Source organism: Lepisosteus oculatus, chromosome 4 (genome assembly GCF_040954835.1).
Source record: "Lepisosteus oculatus isolate fLepOcu1 chromosome 4, fLepOcu1.hap2, whole genome shotgun sequence".
Taxonomy (NCBI): Eukaryota; Metazoa; Chordata; class Actinopteri; order Semionotiformes; family Lepisosteidae; genus Lepisosteus; species Lepisosteus oculatus.
In genome coordinates, this window is record NC_090699.1 from 33,255,636 (window position 1) to 33,274,175 (window position 18,540).

At 36.7% G+C, this 18,540-nt stretch overlaps 1 protein-coding gene across 1 annotated transcript in view; it reads right to left on the reverse strand.

Annotated features, from left to right (window-relative positions):
- The window catches only part of LOC102695655 (tolloid-like protein 2), an 80,927-nt gene that overhangs the window by 39,752 nt on the left and 22,635 nt on the right, over window positions 1–18,540 (reverse strand). Inside the window, exon 2 of the mRNA XM_015347396.2 lies at window positions 1,776–1,886. Coding sequence (XP_015202882.1) covers window positions 1,776–1,886 — 111 coding nt within the window. The remainder of the gene's footprint in view (window positions 1–1,775; window positions 1,887–18,540) is intronic.

Consider the following 18,540-nt stretch of genomic DNA (forward strand, 5'->3'; position numbering starts at 1 on the left):
ATGAAGTGCAGAGGGATACAGGTCTGCTACATCTATCTTTTTTGTGATGGAAAACCTCACGGTCTTGACTTCACACTCTTAGGAAAAGCAGCTCCAATAAGCTCCGAGCCAAGCAGCCTCACAAACACTTTTCCATGGAGGTTAATTGTAATAACAAGAAGCTTAACAAAGAGAAAGATGTTCAAACAGCTTTTGAAAGAGCAGCTAACAAGTTGGGCTCTGGGAGTGAAGTGTGAATGAAAATGAGGGTTATTCAGGTTTGAGTCCCCAACTCAAACGCTGACCTCTGCCATGTTTCAGTCAGAAATGTGCCCAGGATCTCGGGGCGCAATGCTCAGAGTGGAGATTACATTTGTAATTCTATCCCAAGTGTATCTGAAGCGCAAGCTTCTGATGAAAAATAAAAATGGGGTAAATCTGCTCATGACAAATTCTTAGGCGATGCTAGGCAAAATGAAAATAGAACTTTTATACAAAATGTAGAGAAAAATACACAAGGATAGAATCATGTTCAGAAATATACAATTTATGACATTGTAACAAATTACACTGTAAAATGTGCAAATACGCAAACTCAGATGTTCTGTGTTTAAAAAACTTGATTTCAGATAAGAGTCTTTTAGTGGTTCAAAAACAAGTCACTCCACTCTTCTACTTAAAGTAGCCACTTCATTATTTATTATATATACGATCATTCTTTCAGTGGTCCAAACATTTGGCAACAAGCTGTGTGTGTTTATGGTTTCTACCAGTATATAATTCATGCTAATGCCTCCCTCCAGTCCCTATCAGCAAATTGGCTTTGGCAGTCCATTCTAACAAATCTTTCCAGCTCTTTTAACTCCAAAAGAGTCTAGCCTTAAAAACCACAATGAAATTCTTAATGCACTGACAACAAATTAATATCCCCCAACTGCTTTCCCCCCAACCTAACTAACCTCTTCTAACCTCTTTTTCTTGTGTCTAAATTAATTTAGGGCACCACTAAAACACTATAATAAAATGCACAAGTGCTAAGAGCTTTACAGGGAAATAACACCACAAGTTTGAAGCTACAGTATTCCTGGTAAGTTGGGATTTGGCATTTGATTATTGGTGAGAAGTTCTGCAAGTGAGCCCAGGTTTATAGCTCTCCTCAATATGGTGAAGTATAAGGATTCTGGCAGCTGCATACACTCCTCGGTGACAGTGATGGAAAGCTACACTATGGCTACATGATGTTATAAAATGACTATTAGTTTTTTTTTTCTATCTTTGTGTTTAAGGGGAGAAGAGAATTCTTCCTGTTTTTTATACACCTCCATCTACAGTATAGGAAGCAACTCTCTACCTCTGTCCAGGGGATACAGTATATTTTAACAGCAGTACTGATTCACTTTCTTTATATCATAAACATGACTCATAAGTTTACTTTCAATAGCTTTCACTACGTTTCTTGGTGTGTTGCTCTATACTCTATAGTCTAACAGCACTTGAGTTGCTTTTCTTCTGTAAGACATTATTTAAATCTGCAGTCATCAATTGCTTTAACTTTTTCTTCTCCTCATTGATTTAGAATAGCCAGCTTTTAATCAGTCTCTATTACAGTAAAAAAGAGACTATTGACTAACAGAAGTACTGTATGGCATACTGCAGGGGAAGGTGCTGTGACCACCCAGAACTGGCAGATCTCAGATAACCTTGTGTTACTCTTTGGGATACCCCTGTCACGGTCAGTTATTTTTATAGCTAGGATTCAAGCTTCCCTCCGCACTTCACTTACTGTTGCAGCTCACCTGAAGTGTGTCCTCTAGTTCCGGCCGAGAGCTTAGCTGAGAGACTGGCCTCGTCAACACGAAAGAGCTTCATGTCCTCTTCATCTAAAGCTATATCTCCCCAAAAGGCAACTGTTAAAAAAAAACATAATTCCCATTACAGTGGGCCTCAATCATTAATTACAAGCTGTAGTGAATCTTTGGTCATACTACATCTGTTAATCCACTTCTGTGACACAGGAATTCCTGTGTTGGACGTCTGATACACAGCTGTATTGTCATGACACAATCTCACACTCAGATGTGAAATTCCTATCACAGAGGCAAGGTGCAATATCATTCCATCCATGTCATGTTTTACTGGTGTAAGAACAAAGAAGATAAAGATACATACGCTACAAAGGAGAATCTGCCACATGCATGTACAAAGAAGTAAACATGAAGGTAGAATTAACAAAATGAAGGATGTTAAGAAGACATCAAGAAAACAAAGACATGACACATTTCCAGAATATTAACACAAGATAATATAAGCATATTAACACAGAAACCTCCTAATAAAAAAAAAACATGAAAGAGGATAGCTTTGTTAAAGTTTGGAGCTCACTGCCTGGCCTGTATTTTACCTATCTGACTCAATGCTCAGCAAATCAATTTAATCAACTGCCCTCGTGCGTAATTGGGAATATCTAACTCCAATTAAATATTACTTCCACATTCACACTGTCAATCCAAGACTCTTAGACATTTAATTCAGAAGTTGATTTTTAGATTATTTTGCAAATGTTCTCATTGCTCTGGATAATGGCTTCTTGTAAGCTACTGATAATACAAAATGCAATGTTTATTAGAAGATGACAAAGGTAGACCAGAAAACCACTACCTTCCGGCTCATTCTCATTACTGTGCCCTGGTAACTTTTGCTGTAAAAGTCTGTTACATAAACAGGGCCACAAACAGGATATCTGATCTTTTGTTTCGGATCAAGGGCATTTCCAAATATTTTATTTTTATATTATCCAGGGATTATTTACTTCTGAAAAGTAAAGCAGTCAGCAGCAAACACTGTAAGGGGCACATTTTGGCAAGACTCCAGGAGATGATTTATCCCAAGGGCAGAGGCTATCATTTTATTTTAATTGAACAGGAGATTTTTAAGGACATTTTAAACATCAAAATAACCTACCCCCTAAAAATCACTAAGCCGAGATATGTTTTTTAATCTATTTCATCAGAACATTAAGTAAAAAGGAGTAAAAATGAAGTCACTACTACATATCTTAATGATATGAAAAACGAACACAGCCAAGTCAGAGGCTTATCCTTCTGAAATGGTACATTTCCAATAAAAGCTCTGACAAGGTCTAACCTACAGTATAATATTTTACAAGTGGATTTTTTGACCAAGCCAAGCTTAATAAAAAATGCATTTTATATACATGAAATCCATATTGTTATTTCCCAAGTAAAACAAGTGCTTGGTCGTATTCTAGATTTCTTGTGTGGACTCCTAACAGTTCAGTTCAGGGGTCAGAAACAAGTGAAGGAGGAACTCAGGAGGGCACTGAATACACAGAGAACAGACAATTCTTTTGTTCAGGCACTTGTGAACAGTGGTTTCGTGCGTTCATACTGGAAAGTTTAGAAAGGCTGCTAGCTTGGGAACGATGTAGAAATAAGAGGTCTTTTTCAGGAGGACATGTTTAGTTCTCTATTAATGCAAGGGGGGAGGTCTTGCCCTTATTTAAGACCATGGGAAGAACAGACAGAATTGTATGACTCTGGACTTAACAGAATGAGGGCAGACCCAGAAGACACACGATAGAGAGGAGCTCACACGCATGGAAGACAGACATTTGAAATAAAAAAACTATTGTTCAAGTATTTATAGTTTATTTCAGTCTGTCTACAGAAATACTTTGTTTTCTGCCAATGTGAATGTTATTAGGAAAGTTTGGGTTCGAAGCTCTTCTCTGAAATTGCCCATAACAATTTCCCCAGTGGCCCTCTAAGGGAGTTTCAATCTTTCTAGGGTGTCCATTCACATACTGTAGAGTGATTATCAGCCATCTGCTTTACTACAATATTCCACAAAGATAACAAAGACACAAGGCACAAGAGACAACAGCATTTGTTACAAGTTAAAACTTATGTCCGTGGAATAGTTAGTTCAGATGTAGTTTGGGCCAAGACTGAAATGGCTACAACTGGTTTGTTGAGAGCTTATTTTTCTACACATCAGCAGTCCTTTACTGACCAGGATCAGATGGGAGACCTGTCCATCCTCCAGGAAGTATTTATGGGCCATTGGTTCAATATAATTACTGCAGGGCACTCGTTCTTAAAAAGCATTAATACTGCAGGACATGCTTGGGCCCTTAGTCTTACGACATTCATTAAAATACCTCTGCCATTTACAAAAGGATGTACAAAAATGGGTAACCAACATGTCAATAATTATTTATAGTATGTCACACAAGGAGTATAAAATCCATAGATTTAATCTAGGGGTGGCAGGTATAGAGATTACTAGGTCTGCTACTGTCGGTATTAAAAAGACAATGTCCAAAATTCTAAGCTATGAAGCCTCATATACAAGACAAAATCTAAACACTTCTTTTTAGTGAAACACAAGACAGAACAGGATAAACTTCAAAGAAAAATATGTTCACTGTATGTTATTGAATTCTGTAAATCATGTGACTGATGGACAGAAATTGAGGACAGCAGGTTTTAAAAATGAAATTGCTGTAAAAATTAAGTTGCTGAATGTACAGTATCAGATTGATATACTCTACAATTGTGTTTGCCCTCTCTCAGGTCTGTCTTGTGTTCTCATGGCACCTATGTATTTGGCCTGGACTTTATCCCAGGACCCTGTGGAATCCATTAAGGCTTTCAAAAATGACTGTACAATTAATTTAAACACAAGAATATGCATTCCATAAAGAAAACAAACCTGTGAAAATACAGGTTTTCAATCCAGCTAAGCAGTTACAGAAAATATTTGCAAAAACTCTTGAATCAAAATCAGTATATCAACTGACCACTTGGAGTTTTTTCCCCAAATCTACATTCCAGCATTTTATACAACCATATCTAAATGTAGAGATAATGATGAATCAGGAATGGAGGTGTTGATGCCTGTCTCTCATTTCCTATTACAGGAATGCTGTTCTTTCTGCTTGGATTGTTATTGGCAATGTTAACTAGACTGACCTGGCAAAAAAAAAAAATTGAAAAGAATTTTCCAAACTAAACGTTAAGAAATAATGTGGACTGGTGCACAGCACAAATCTCAAGTCAAAATGCTTTAATGAAGGGCTCATACATCGGAAATAGACGCCTCGCTCAAAGTCACAGAAAAGATGCCTTGGAATTTATTTTACTTACTTTACTTGGAAAACAAATATCACAGAAAATGATATCAAAGTCTAATGTAGCACACATGCAGAATAATAGGCTTCAAAAAGAAGATAAACTGCTAATTTTGGCAACTTTCTTGCTAAATCGCTAATGATATTGAAATAGAAGTCCATGTTTTTCAGGGCACAAGGAACCAGCCATATCATCATTGGAATGCCAGCCTCCAGCAATGCAGGAAAACAAGTCATTGTTTCACAAAAGGGCCAGAACTGCATGTGAAGCAAATATTTTGAGTCTTCATCCTGCTGCTTCATCAAGATGCAGCATCATGTCTTTCCAGCAGAGGCCACCGTAATCTCTCCTCCTCCAAGTGGGAGCATAACAGCGTGGGTGCCCGACAAGGAAACACCTTACCATCCCACCTTCCTAGTACTTTAAATTGCGATAGTCCAATAATACTCAAGTCAGCTGGACTCGTATACACTTAGGACACATTCTCCCATTTGTCCTTATATTCAAACTATGACATACAGTAGGACAAAATGCTGCTGAGCTCAAAGAAAGACTGAGCCCTGGCTTTTCAAACCTATTGAGTTCTTATACAATCCCTGTTCCTTAACTGGGTGCTCATTACTTTGTGTTGACTATGCAATGAATTCTATGTCTTTGAGCCACAGAGCAGTCCATCCTTTCCAAGCTTAGGGAGCAATATTCACAGCCTGATTTTAAACTTTCCTCTGGCAATTTTCTTATGGGAATCCAGGTCTGGCAAAGCAATTCCACTTTAGGCGGGAAGCTGGAAATTTCCTGTCTGCAGGTCTGGTGTTTATTTTATTATACTCTACAGTTTAATTTGCTCCTTGAACCACAATTTAACCCACTTGGGATAATGTTCTTTGGAGCGCCAACACTGTTAAATCCATAAGCATTTTTTGGAAATGGATAACAACAGGAACAAAAAAAAAACTTCTTCTCAATTGCAAATGCTTTGGAACTGCTTTGGCTTGAATATATGAGGTGTTATAAACTAAGCGTACTCATGAATACAGTATATGGGGACTATTCATAAAATAAAATTAATTCATAAATGGATCCATAAAAGCAGATAATGTGTCCATAACCCCTTGTTACAACACTGTGGTGTGTTCTTTATCTCATTCATAAAACCATTATGAGATGAAATAACATGGCAGTTGCATTCTACAGGGACCTTAAAATGATGTAAAATTACTGTCAAGTGACAGGAGGCCAAAAGAAGTCTGCATGCTAATGAGTGTCCAAGTATGACGACAGCAAAAGTGAATAAAACCATTTATATATAAATGCTAGAAAAAAAATGCAAAGGGCCATACAGTATGAAAATGCATACTTTTACTTTTTTAACAGAAAGTAAAGTGAAATTCTCCATTTAATAACTTATTACTCGAACAGAGCACTTTGTGAAAAATGTTTGAATTATTTAAAGTGCCTATAAGAGAGGTAAAATGGTTTTGACAAAATTAATACTTAAATGGTCACAACTGAGCATTTTCACACTTTGAAAAATGTGATTGAAACAGGTATAGATATCAAGGCTCCATATAACTAGTTCAATGTAGGAACTTATAATTAGTGATGGTCTTCAAATTTTAGGTCATACATGGTAATAAAAAGAGTGAGAAAAAGTGTAGTGTAGCAGTCTGTCCTGATCATGATCTCTTGGTAATATAGAAGTAGACATGCTCTTAATTTAAACTACTGTTTCAGTGTCCTGGCAAATAGAGTTTATAACAGAAATCCGGGAGAAAGGTTAGACCCTAATCTCACCTACTTCCACTCTCCTATACATATTCACATCTGGCCTTATGTGCTTCCTTTTGCCTCCTGGGACTCCCTCTGGTCCCTCGAAGCAGCTCCATGGCTCATTCCTCATGAAAGTGAGGGGGGTTCAGCCAGCCTCATCCTCACAGTGAGGGTGCTGTTCTCTCAGCTAGGAGAGTTACTCCAGACAACCTCTAACACATCTGTCCTTCTATCACATTCATTAGGATCTAACTTAACTACTGTAAATAGGATTGGCATGTATTATAACCACTGACAGAAATTTCTGTGGTGTGAAAAAAACATGAAAATTTGTCTCCTAATATTGATTATTTAAATAAGAAGACAAATAGGTTACAAATGAGAGATTACAAACAACAAACCCATCTAGCTTGTCTGGTTTCTAGTAGCCAATTCATCAACAACAACCTCAGCTGAGTAGTTTATTTCCATAACACCCATAACATTTGTGAAAATTACCAAATATCTCTCAGAAGAGAAACAGAAAAAAGAAACTAAGAGAAAAATAAACAGAGAGTTAGGCATAAAAGCTGAACATATACCTAACCTGAAATTAAATAACATGTACTAGGGGTATGGGGGATAGAGACCCCTCTGTAACCGAAATGGAAGCTACAGTATATTAGAACCAGCAAGAAAACAGGTAACAGATTCTAAAAAGAAGAAGAAATGTGCATTAAAAAAAAACATTTCAGATTCACTATGAAAGACAATCAAAGATGGTTTTCTCAAATTCAATTCATAAGGAATTTTAGGAATTTGATCAATAATGTGGAGAAGCGGCAAATATAAAACCATGGACCATGGTGGCAAATTCTAGCACTTGAAAGCAATGGAAATGTTAAGTCTTATATAAACACTGAGAGCAGGCTTAACCCAGAATGTAATCCCACACATTACTGTAATGATCAACAGCAAGGAAATGTAGGGCAATTTTGCAAGCACAGGACCTGCACAGTTCCACAAGGCTTTGATCTTTGTTTCTCTGTCCAGCTGACAAACATTTAAAGTTGTTTAACTCTGTCTGCAGAGTGTTCTGATCTTACATGATCAGAAACGGAGAAACAAACGTTTTGTTAATAAAAACGTATAAAATTGAGTTGAATGATTTGATACAATAATTTCCTCTGAAAACAGACATAACCCTGCCAACATTATCTGTACCTCCTATCCAGAAATGAAAACTGTGTCATGATTTCACTACAGCTTTGCTCGCGTAGAAACACATTTACACATCAAATTAAGATTAATTATCATGTGAGACACCGACAGTATTTTCCTGCTAGGATTGTTAATTTCATTACAAGAAGTGTTTTCAAAAGGAATCACTTCTTGAAAAGGTATCACAACTATCATGCCACTTAACCCTATTTATAAATTGCAGAAAAGCACAGACGTTATTACTATGGTAAAAACACATCATTTATAGGATTAATCCCTTTGTATTCATGCATGGAATATTTATAGTATGCAACAGCAATCTATGCTTTTGGGGCTCCCTAACATTCTCCTCAATAAGTTGCAATATGTCCAGAACTGTGCAGCTAGACTTACTGTATAACTCACACAAGACAGCATATGCCAGTATATCACTCCTAGGCTTAAATCTATATATTCACTGCCTTTAAATTTATTCAATATATTCAATATAAGATCTTATTACTACCTCTGAGCTCCTTCATGTTTACACCGCCTCCCACAGTCTCCAGTCAGTTGAGGATTGTCCTCTGCTCACTGGATCTAGGATGAAATCTCAGACTTTTGGTGGCTGTGCTGCTCCATTGTTATGGAAAGCCCTTTCCTCCAAACAATTTGACTTTTTTTTAAATCTAAACGTAAAACTCACCTTTTTACTTGGGCCTACAGTATGTCTGACTGTCTTACAGTTTGTCCTGTATGTTCTTGATTCATTTCATGTATTTTTCATTTGATTTTGTAATCAAATCACTTGTCCACTATTGTTTAAAGCCCTTTTCAGAATCACTATATAAATGTACTAATGAAAAAATAATTGCTCACTGCTAAATCATTTTGTACCCCATATTTAGCCCTGTTAGGTGCCTGAGCCTGTAACCTGTTCACACTCACTTATTTAACAGGCAAAGATTCTTTTTGGAAAACAACAAGGATGGGCAGGCAAATATGGTTTACAATGTTTTAAATATAGCCAAGCAAAACTAGTACAGTCGTGTGCAGTAACAGTGGGCTCATCAAACACAGAGACAGTAGCTTTATCAATTAGCATTCAGTCACACCTCAAACATGGAAAACAATGCTTGAATCATCCAGCATAAGCAGGTAACAGCTTTGCCAAATACTTCATACAGAGATATGCCAGCTCTTACACAGTCCCATCTGTTTAACCTCGGTATACGTGGAAACTGAGTTAGATTTTCAATTCACACCATGACTCTTGGGGCAAGGAAAGTTTAAGACACATTAACTCAGGCGGCTTTCAGTTAATGATGTTTTGGTAGAGAAATTATTTCTTACACTTCAGAGAAGTACTCTTTTATTTTAATTTACATTTTTAAATGAAATGAGATATCCTCTTAAGACTCTGAATATTATTGCTGAATAACTTTGATCTCCGAAGCAAGTAAACACCGTCACTATCGCTGTATGAACTGCAGTCATATTCAGGTCACACAGGAAAAATGTTCCATTCTCTCGTCTGTCAGGGTTCTTCCAGTCTTGCATCCCACTTCCAGGTGTGAAGTGGACTCAAAGTTCACTGGTGCTGACAAGTCTGGACACTCTCATGGTGAGACTTCAGAACATTGGCAAAAATGTGTTGCAGACTTTATCCTCTACTTGCCCTCTGATGTCATTTTAAAAGCAAGAATCCAAAAGGAACTACAACAGAAGAGTACGGGATACATGAACAATTTCAGCTTTTTAAATACACTATATAGTCATGTTTAAACACCAAGTGCTTAAGCTGACTGCACACCTCCTGTATCCTAGATACGATTTGCTTTATTGTTTTTCCTTTCCCACCTTTCTGCTAAGGAAAGTGCTGCTGAAGGGAGCTCAAACGAAAGGCAGGGTTAATAATGTAAATAGCCAAAGGTATCTTTCAGGCGCATCTTTCGGAAAATCACAGTTAGTCACTGAGTGACCCCTTTTGAGCTTCTTATTAGCTACAATAGAGGAGGACTAAAGGTTAACCACTCAGGAGTCCAAGGTCAATTGGAAGACATCTGGCTAATATGTGCCAATGTCAGGTTTCAGGAAACAGGTAGTTTCTGACAGATATTTAAAGTGGGTCTCAAAAGCCATTTGTCACTTGCTAAATATGGGTTGTAAATTTTAAGCATTTACCATAAATGAAATGGTATGAGATGGCAGGCATTATATCTTATCCTGATACATTCAGGAGATTAACAAAAAAAGGTTCACTAGCTTGATCTTTAAGATTTGTTTATAGAGGTTTTTTTTAGTTCAACTAGACTTTGATGGGAACAACAGGTTTGCCATTAGAAAAATGTAGCTGTAACCCCAAACCAAACAGAAGGCTATACAATATCTGGGCTGGGAGAGCTTGGAATGGAGAGGTGGAAAGATCTTGGTCTTTTGGCTGCCACAGTTATGTATTAGAAATAAAAAGAACTACTCAAGTACTTTAAGAATTAAAGTTAGTGAGCATGAAAATACGTCAAAATGGCAATGGTGGGAACATGGTTAAGAATAAAAAAGGAATTATACACTGAGAACAGTACAGATGTTTATTTTATTTTACTTATTTCTGACCGCTTTCATATAATGTTTGGCATATTTAAAAAGAGTTCTGTGTCCTTTACAAATTTCAGAATGAGCCACTTATGCCAACGTCACTTCTGTGGGTTCTTTGTTAAGGTGTTTAAATCCCAAGACAGATCTTTTGTTTTTTCACAATTGTTTAGTTTGTGCAGGTCAGGCACTGTAAGACGTGCTTGTGATAACACGCTAGCCCTTTATATTTCATTAACATTGAGTTCTACACTATACAAATCTCAAATATACGATAAATGCAACTTTCAAGTGATAGTGCTGCAAGCTCCGGCCCATCACAGGAGTCACTGTTTCTTGCACATCATTTATACTCACAGACCCAAGCATGTCCTACCAGGCTTTAAAAATTGTGGATCAAGACTTTCAGTCATAGTCGAATGAGGGCAAAGTAACCTGTCGGCACTGTCATTAGTCTCTAGTTGCGTTTCTGAGACTGAAAATTTTAAAACACTTAAATAAACATTGTAAAGCTTCAAAGATTTTGATTTCTATACTGTGATGGGAGGGGTGAGAACTCTGCAACAGAGGCCACACGTCAGCTTAAAATGAAATATTATTATTTCCTTTTCAAGATTAATTGTCCATATTAAGTGGAAAAAAATGTTCCGGCTCCATTTGCTCTTCCGAGCTGCTCAGATTATACTGTGATCTCTGCTTGACCCTTCCTATAAATTTGGGTCCACATTTTCTTTTCCTGTTGCCTAGACAACAACAATAATGAAACCAAATCAGTCATGTATGAATATATTCAATTCTTAAATTATTTCGCTCAAGTCAAACAGTACAGCTCCATAAAAAAATGTCATCGTACCAAGTAAGATTTAAAATACAGTATTGAACATCACCATGTATGAAACTATTGTTTAATTAGTGTGCCTTTACTATTTCACTGTTCAAATACTGACAAACTTTTAAATGCATAAAATCATCCCTCTCAATTTCAGTTTCAAGGGCAGCTTGAATTTGTGTGGCAGAGGTGCATCTCTTCTAAAATTCCCTGAAGTGCCAGTCTCAGGCAGGCTTTTGAGAAAGGAGTTACTATCGCAGCCTCCAGTGACATCCAGAAGGACCAGTTACGAGGAAATCACCTCTGCACTGAATACAATGAAACTGAGCGCACATCTTCCTTCTTCTCTTCCAAATTTATATTAACTGTGTGTCGCATACTGTATTTCAGATATCAGTGTAATTTAACAATTTGACTGTTTTAGGCTTTTTGCCAGTATTTTTAATTCCCGTGGTTTATGATCATATGCACACCACATCATAACTAATAAAAAAAGAGAGGTTACAATAAGTGCTCACATATATACAAATTAGTCAAGTCTTGCATTCAACAAACTATCAGTCCTAAAAATTTAAAAGTTATAACATTTCTGGAGAGGAAGATTCTAACAATGATTTCTGTTGTATATCACACTGCCTTAGATGACAGCCTGCTCTGACTTTAGGGCAAAATAAAGACATTGAAAAAGTTTCGATATACAGTATGATGAGGCCAGCCAAGTAGAAATAGTGTGTAAGTTCAGTTTACACTCAGCTTGTTTTAAGACCCCTTAACAAGTTCATATAAGATGATATGTTCCCAAAATAATAAGGAGATCAAGACTGATCAAGTGAGGGAAGGAGAACTAAGACTGGTTTCAAGCTGGTTTGGTCAATACAGTGAGAAGAGAGCCCCATGACAAAACATACACCATTTTGGCTTTTCTAAAACTGTTTTTCCATAATGATTTGAGGTCATGTTTGGCATTTGATCAAAATATGTTAAATTGTTTTTAAACTAGTGTTAGTTTCTTTGAATCAATGTATTTGTAGACACAAGAGATACTGTATTTTGATTAAGCTTGGAGAAAAGGTAGGGCCCTATATTTCACATACTGTATGTAGGTGCTTAAAGTTCCATAGAAACCAATTGAAACTAAAGCACCTAAGTGTTTTGAGTGTAGACCTATAGTCTGTATTTTTATGATACTGCATATAACAAATTAACCATTTGTAACCACTTTATTTGTGAGCATGCTTTCAAAGTCCAAGTAAAAGCACTTCACAGACATGCTTAGTTTGCAATTTACTTTATTTGGGACTGGTAGCTTATCATAACAGTTTTTTCGTCAAATCATTTTGAACACAGAATCATTTTGAGCACTGCAAATTATATTCAGTCTAATGGATCCACTGTTGTCCAGTAGATCAAATGTTAAGATGAATAGCTTTGTGCAACCAGAACTTCACAGCACACCAAATTACCTTACTTCAGACATCCCAGTATGTAAAATAAATTTCTCAGAGTGCACAGTACAATACAAAAAAAACAAAACATGTTGGCTATTTTCAAAAACATTGCAATTCACTAATAATTCTATTTCACATAGTTTTTATTTCAAAACAGAACTCTACACATGGAACAAGTACAAAGAAAATCATGCAACAGTCCAAATTAAACAGGCACCATCATCACCTAGTTTTCAGACCCACTTTAGTTAAGTTCTGATTCCAATTAGCTGCTCTTTTGGTCAGCCTGTTGAGTTGGAGGAGACAGATGTCAAATTTAATATCTATTAGAAAATGCTTGCATACTGCCGTTGTGAACAAGATGACAAGAAGAACACAAACTCTTCATCGACATCTCTAGATGGAAAAGATGCCTGTTATTTCAGAACAGCTGAAATAACACTGCTGAAATTAAAAGTTGGGCGATCTTCCACTTGGTTTCCTCCTGCAGTTCATATGCCACTACAATGATTTTGAAAAGTTTTTTTTAAGACTAGAGTTTAGGATACAAAAAGAGGTTGAAATGTATTGTCAAGCACTGCCCCACAAAGATAGCCTACTTGTCTACATTGCTCACGCTGATGAGCTGTTAGCACCTATAAATAACTTGTCTGTTTTGGCATGTCGTGCCCCAGCTTTTTTCACAGCCAGCACCAGCTGGCAAGAACAGCAGGCAAAACTGATTCAGACTTCAGAAAAGCATGTGCTCAACTCATTTCACTCAAATTGCTTCAGTTTTCACTATTTCAGGTGCCTATCATTTCCATTTTATTGACAAATGCAACTTGAAAACAGAATGCTTTCAAATGTACTGCAAAATACAATGTTAAGTATTCTAGAATGTACCCGCCATGTCACAGGGCACTTTTAATCAAGACCAGTTGTCTCCCATACCTGGGGGGTTTCGAAGACTTTAATAAGCCCCTCAGACTGCTTTACAATGGATATCTTTAATCTGCAACAGCCCTTTTCTTATATTCAGTACATCAGCCAAGATAACTCCTGTATGGCATTACCCTTTCTTGTGTTTAACCATCATTTTAAAAATGTAAAAATGTATTGAAAAGGCAGTTTAGCTTTTCAGTATTTGAGATCTTCTCCAAACATGTCATGGCGGAGCTCAGAAGGCATCCGGCCCCCTTTGGTTACCATGACCAGTGCAACAACGCTCACGAGTCTCTAGTAATGTGAGGCAGCATGGCATGTTCAGGATTCAGAGCACACAGCTTCCAATTACATGGCTCGCTGAACTTTCCCTAGCTCGGACTTTCTGAGTCTCAACTCTGGAGAAGCCTTAAAAAATAATATAAAGCAAGTACGTAAAGCTCAGTCCCTCATGGTCCTTGCTGTCCATCACAGTTATGAATTTATGAATTATAGTGATGGGACAAATTACCTGGTCTAAGAAGAGGTAACGTAAGCTGTGTGCATGCAAAAATAAGTTAAATATGTTTTGTTTTGCCAATACCTCTAGATCACCAAGTAACGTCCCTTAAAGACAAAAATTAAAAAAAGAAGATCACATCTGTGGGAGATGACAATACCACCATACGTATAACTGGAATTTGCATTGGCTGTTCAGTGAACATAGAAGTCTTATAGAGAAAACAGTTTGGACAATTTATCTCAGTACATCATTGTTACCTAAACAGAACTAAGTATATCCACAGTAAGGCTCACTGAAAAAGTGCACTGACAATGACAGATTAGGTCAACAACAAATTTGGAGGAAGAATCTGGAAAGGACAGCCGTAGTCTGTATTTTTATCAGTTTCTTAAGATCATTTCATTATTGCGCCAACTTCTTCAGATTCCTTTACACCTGGAGGTTTTTGGGCAATCCAGCTGTTTTTAATTCTGTGGCATGTCAAAAGCTCAAACCTGGTCATTTCCTTTACTGTCTAGCAGGAATGTGGTTAAAAAAGAATTCCAGACATTTAATTTTATACTCTTGACTCCAATTTGGTCAGGCTCCCTATTTTACAGCATCATGTTCTCACATGCTTGAATGGCACACGCAGGTGAAGGAAATGAAGACAACCCATTCTACAGTTTTGGGGGTTTAACTATGCTCCCGGCAAAAACAAATGTTATTCCTATTTTTGATGAATGAATATGCAAGGAAACAAAATTCCTCTGAGAATTTTACGCTGTAGACAGCATTATCAAACTTACGAGGGAGGCAAACCTGAGATTCAGATTACAAATCTGAAAAATCCCCTAATCGATTAGCAAAAACTCTTGCTTAATGCTTTCCTGATGAGAAGATACTATAATGGTAATAAGAAAATAATGGCATAAAAGTATAGTATTAACAGTCTAAAACACTTTTTAAATGTTGATTAATATATATTACTAAATATTGTTCTTTCTTATGATAGTCATTTTATTTACATGGTCAACAGCAAACATGACAGAACAAAATAGCAGCCAAAATGCCAACTTTCAGCAAAAAATAATTCAATTTATTTGTATATTTGTGAGAACATTATGTGAAGCGTGTGACTTAAAAAAAAAAACTTTAGCTTTTGAATACCAACCTCAAATCTGAGACTGTGCATCTGGGCTTGGTTTTCAAAGTTGTAAATTAGCATTATGAATATTCATTAATCTTTTTGGATAAGGCATGTGGCACCATGTTGGAACAATAAAGTTTTGTTTCTTTGGCAATACCGTGAACCTTTAAACCATAATATTATGGTCTTCATTGTGTATTGGGGTCCTTTGCAATCTCCCTACACATTGGATCCTAAGCAAAATAGACATTTTTCTTAAATAAACAGTCTGAAGGATTTTTGTGTAAAAGGAAACCAGCTTAAAGTTAAATGAAAAAGATGCATAAAATTTACTGCTAGAGCATAAAGCTGACTAAGTTATCTGGAATATTTGAGCTCTTTCTTGGATACCTTGCTATGTGTTAGGAAATATTTCAATGAGTAAGAAACATAAAGCATTAAGTCCTACCTGAATGATTGGGGCACTACTCAAGGGCAATTCTAGTTTACATGATTCAAAATTTAATCCAGTATCACGTGATGAGGTCACATATCAGAGCACCTATGGTGTCAGTACTTTCCCTTATGGAAAAAACAGCAATGAGCCCACTTGTCACAAACAGCTATTATAGCCTTACTGAAGTACTGTACGTAATTACCAGCTTATTTTTTGGTACGTCCTCTATGCCTCCAGTACTATTTCTAGAATACCTGCCATAGACTTTGAAGATATTACTGCTGAAGTTTGACTTTGAGCAGTTTCTTAAACAGCCCAAAAGGAGGCCAGCGTGGTTTATATAGTGCCGAAGCAGAGGAAACACTACAGCACTGTGCCGACTGAACAAAGGAAGGGGAGCCAGCAAACACAATGCTTGCAGTGGATCTTGGACTATTATTTCTGTCAGCTGGCATAAACATTCAGTGAGAAAGGAAGAAGAAAAAAGATTCCAATGATGACTTTATCATAAGGCAATAAAACCTGTTTTTCATATAACATTCAGACCATTTGTCTTTAGGTTTATAATTTGAATTTCATTGTCCGAGTGCAGAAATCCATCCCAGTACCAGAAAGAAACGGTTTCTGAAGGGGAATTCCATCATGAGTGAACATTATGACATATTAAGAGGTTGTAGCGACACAGTATTTAATCCTTTCCTTTTCCAAGACACAATTATTTTCTCTTCAACTTTTCAAGGCTGGATTTCCTACTTTGGCCCTGCACTTTTAGCAAAAACTACCAAGAGTGCTAATGCATGCACATATTAACATGCCTCTTCTGGTTTCATCATCCAGTTCTCAACAATTCTAAAACCTGTACTAGGGTATTAACATTTTAATTAAATTGACTGGCTGTACAGTACATACAATTTACTTGTAATTCTTACAAAGTAAGTGGGGATATGTTTTTTTTTCCACAGGTCTAGTTAGCCAACACAGAAATCTCTATTAGCTATTATATGTCCTCTTCTGAAAGAGCTCTTACAAAGGAGTGCAGAACCTCCGGAAATATTTAAAGTGAAAGACTCGAGTTTCATTAACCTAAACTGTTTGCAGATAAGGCTTCTTGCATAGGGTAGTATTGAGATCAAGCTTAATTTCACATCTAAGCTGCACTGAAAAGGTTTCAGTTAACAATGAGGCTTTAATGTTATCCGGAAAGGGGAGGCACTGGAATAACCTAAGATGATAAGACACATAAGGGGCTGTTAAATTGAAAGGCACCACCTAGTGAGAGAAAAAAAATACAGTAAAGTGCAATCAGATGTATGAAAAATAAGATGGCATTCTAGGAGTAATTGTCTTCATTCTGCAAAACAGAATAGTAACACAACAGAGAGTGAACTGTGATGAAACACTGACACAGAAGGTCTTTTGGTAGATCCTGTTCTGTTAGACTCCTCTCAGCAAACAACTCGACTCTGGTAAATCAAGCTGAAATGCCTAATCAAGAGGTAATTCATCAGACTATTTCAGAATTAAACTGCAGCTTGAGTTAGACATTTTTTATCTCTATATATGTGTATACAAGTATTTTTTTCTTCTGTTGCAATCACTAAATCTTTACATTCACCACTAATCTTAGCCATATTCATTTATTGCTTTTTCTCTGCTATCAGCCTCCCACATTGTGACTAACATAGAAGGACTTTTATGAGTAGGATCTGCTTTCATAATTCTTATGTGGTTTTAAAAATAATTTAACTGAAAATCTTCTAGATGAAATTCACAACACTTTGAAACACTGGCTATAAAATAACTTACGTCCCCTTTTTATGGTAACATTTGCATTAACACATACAGTAATCCTTATGGTGGGGAGCTGCGTCAGCATGCGTAGGCTGCAAAGGAACAAGTAATACTGTAGTTTATTCCATGCTGAAAAAAATTAGAAAGAAAACACAACGTTTCGGCCGTGGAGCCGAAGAAGGCTCCACGGCCGAAACGTTGTGTTTTCTTTCTAATTTTTTTCAGCAGGGAATAAACCTATTACTTGTTCCTTTGCAGTAATCCTTAGCTCACTTCAGCTGACTCAGATTCACAAACCCTTTGAACTACTCATAAAAAACAAAGTTCAAAAGAACAGGCCACATATAAATGTTTTAATAGCCAGGGTGTACAAATATGAACCTGGCTGCGTGTCCAGTAATGTTGATACTTTACTACTATAAAAGCTAAGTGTGATTACACATCCAGTCTTTTCCAGCATAAATCTTTAAACATCAGCATAAAGCATACTGTAAATCTATTGCCTTTTAGGAATCATAAAGAAATCTCTTCTTAAAGCATTGGACACTTTGTGTATTTTGAGAGTTAAATCTTTAGGTTTGGTGAATATGATTCAATATTTGTTGTAACAACAATTTGCTGCCATATAAATAAAAAAACTCTTCATTGTGTCATTATTGTTTATTTCTTCCCTTTACCTTGGACACTCTTGTATTTGTACACGTTAGGGCATCCACATATATATTTCAAGATCCCTAAGATCATCAAATTTGAGCTGTTTTGGGGTAGGGACATAACTAGCGGTTACAATGGTATGCTATGAGTGACA